The sequence below is a fragment of the Priapulus caudatus genome, unplaced genomic scaffold (assembly GCF_000485595.1).
Source record: "Priapulus caudatus unplaced genomic scaffold, Priapulus_caudatus-5.0.1 Scaffold2176, whole genome shotgun sequence".
NCBI lineage: Eukaryota > Metazoa > Priapulida > Priapulimorpha > Priapulimorphida > Priapulidae > Priapulus > Priapulus caudatus.
Window position 1 is genome coordinate 32,764 of NW_014579237.1, and position 2,875 is coordinate 35,638.

Consider the following 2,875-nt stretch of genomic DNA (forward strand, 5'->3'; position numbering starts at 1 on the left):
TAATATCTGAGAATCACAGAATAATATCTGAGAATCACAGAATAATATCTGAGAATCACAGAATGATATCTGAGAATCACAGAATTCTGTGATCATAGAAGGATATCTGCATCGAGCGTGGACGGGATAAATTAATGTAGAGACGTAATTTATACCTAGCATCTTCGATCGTAAGTTACGGGGAGCAATAGGCAAATTAAGATAGAAGAACATAAAATAATCTGTAGTTGCGAAAATTTCACGAATCGACAGCTCGCAACGACGTCGTTTCAAAAGCACCGGACGCCCCCCACCTCTGATCCTACCGACCCCCCGGCGCCACCTACCAGCGAAGGCCATCACCACATGTTCGTCAAGGCTGCATATCTTGCGCACGGTTCGTTCCTCCTGAAGCTTTGCGACAGACTTCTTTTCGACGGCCAGAACTACGACGTGTTCTCCTCGGACTCCCACCTGCAAATACATGGATGTTAACAAAACAAAAAAGTAGGAATTGAAAGAAAATTAGGTACGGTCGGGGGATGGGGTGGAACGCTAACCCTGAAGCTATGGATTCCGTGCAATACAAAACACATTTGGCGACATTTCCCGATAAAGAATTTAGAAAATACTACAATCTATTTAACTTGTTAGACAATTCATTATATCACACTACCTGCAACAACACAAGCAAAATTCCCCCAGCGATGACAAATCTTTCTTTTTTTGATTATTGGTTCTATACGACATTAGGCTTATGTCCATTCCTAACGCTGCAGCTTAAAGCCAGCTTCCCTCAAACTTTCCACGTAAATTTTTGTAACAAACCCCTGTAAAAACGTAAGTAAATTACTCACTACACTTTAACTCAACGTTAGCTTTGAAAATAAAACTGTAAAAATATGTATTTAAAGCCTATATTTGCTTATCGAAGAAACAACTCGAAAAACGCTTTTCGCCGCGGTTCCGTACTCGCCATATTGTTCATATTTGAGCAACCATCATTTCAATCGAGTCAATGTAGCATTTCAGATTTCATAACTTTTAATATAAATCATTTTATGAAATCAAACTTTGTAGTCTAGATAGAGAGACACCTCGACTGTTTATGTTATTAATTTCAGAATTTTTACCGTAACCGTTTTCGAGATAGAACGTGCTAAACACCCAACAAAACGTAATCCGAACTAACAGCGACCTGACAGGACTCTCGACTCACTCACTGGTTAACTCACTCAGAATACTATAATCTCCCAGCAACAAAAACGTTGCCCTTTCCCTATCAGCTAGCCATGTGCGTGACCAGAAAAACCATTGGGTCATAACATGCCAGTCTGTATAATTTTACATAGCATGGTTCATACATATGATACATAACACGGGCAAGTGAGCGGAGCGGAACAACCGCCGCATAGCAACAAAGGTAAACGCGTTTGAAACATACAAAACATAAATCAAAACAATACAAACAATAAAAAAATGTCAAATTCACCAAAGTCATTCCAAGATCTTCGCACCTACGACAACGAAGTCTGCGGGACGTACAGGGAGGCATGCGCCAAGTACGGTCTTCTGGAGGATGACGCCCACTGGAACCAGACCCTGGAGGAAGCAGGTACCACAAGGGTGCCAAGACAGCTGCGCCAACTCTTCGCCATCATGCTCACGACCTGCAGCCTGGCAGAGCCGCTCAAGCTATGGGAAGCTTACAAGCAAAGCATGGCAGAGAACATCCACTACCAAGTGCAGCGCCAAAATTCTCAACAGAAAGTCACCTACACAGATGCCATGTACAACGAGGCGCTGCTGGAGCTCGACAACCAAGTTCAAGCGATGGGCGGCGAAGGAGTCCACATCTTCGGCCTGCCACGGCCAGAGCAGAACAACAACGCACTCGCATATGAATACCTGGCAGAGACCAACTGGCAACATACCAAATGGCAACATACGGCAATGAGAACGAGATGCGCCTGGTGGAGGATCAGCAGCGTGCCTACGACGCCATCTTCGCAAGCATTGAGGAGGAACGTAGCGGCCTCTTCTTCCTCGACGCTCCTGATGCGAGTGACATATAATCTGTTGTGATGACTATCAAAATCTAAACATCCCATATCCAGGCATTTTAAAAGTAACAAGTTGTCAACATAAGTCATAACGGAACTAGACCAACCAATTTCTGCAAAATTATAAACACGTACTGTCTACAAACTGAGTAACGATTATAAACCTCGTGCGACCGTCGCTACCGAGAGTATTCTCTCTTCACGCTTTGTAGCCAGGTTTAATAAAGTTGTCTCAACATTATATAACATTTGTAAAGTAACTAAAAAGATAACCTTTTTAATTGAAGTGTTATCATATTATACACTTCAAAAATAATTATATTAAAAATGCGAGTGTTTCGGATTTTGCGAGTTGAAATTTGATCCACTCGCAAAAAATTGCGAGTGATTTCAAAAGTTAAATTCTACCCCTGACATACACACTGCAACATAGTGTAAACATGTGACGACGTCGTTGCCGCTGTGGCGGTGGCGCCCCCTACCTGCTTGATGGTCGCGATGTAGCGCGTTATGTACTCGAGCGTGACGGGGTCTTCGACGGTTAGACGGTGGCTCTGACACTCGATCCTCGCCTTGTTGATGATGATGCGTGCGTCCGCGGTCAGGCCTGCAACGACGCGAGCGAATGATATCTGCATCGAGCGTGGACGGACGGGAGAGATCATTGAATAATATCACAGAATAATATCTGCATCAAGCGTGGACGGACGGGAGAGATCATTGAATAATATCACAGAATAATATCTGCATCAAGCGTGGATGGACGGGAGAATGTGTGATCATAGAATGATATATGAGAATCACAGAATTCTGTAATCACAGAATAATATCTG

General features: G+C 43.2%; 1 protein-coding gene across 1 annotated transcript in view; it reads right to left on the reverse strand.

Annotated features, from left to right (window-relative positions):
• The window catches only part of LOC106818348 (proteasome subunit alpha type-7-like), a gene marked incomplete at its 5' end in the record, with an annotated part of 3,794 nt that extends 3,341 nt beyond the window's left edge, over positions 1-453 (reverse strand). Inside the window, 1 exon segment of the mRNA XM_014823064.1 lies at positions 327-453. Coding sequence (XP_014678550.1) covers positions 327-453 — 127 coding nt within the window.
• Between the last annotated feature and the right edge of the window lie 2,422 nt (positions 454-2,875).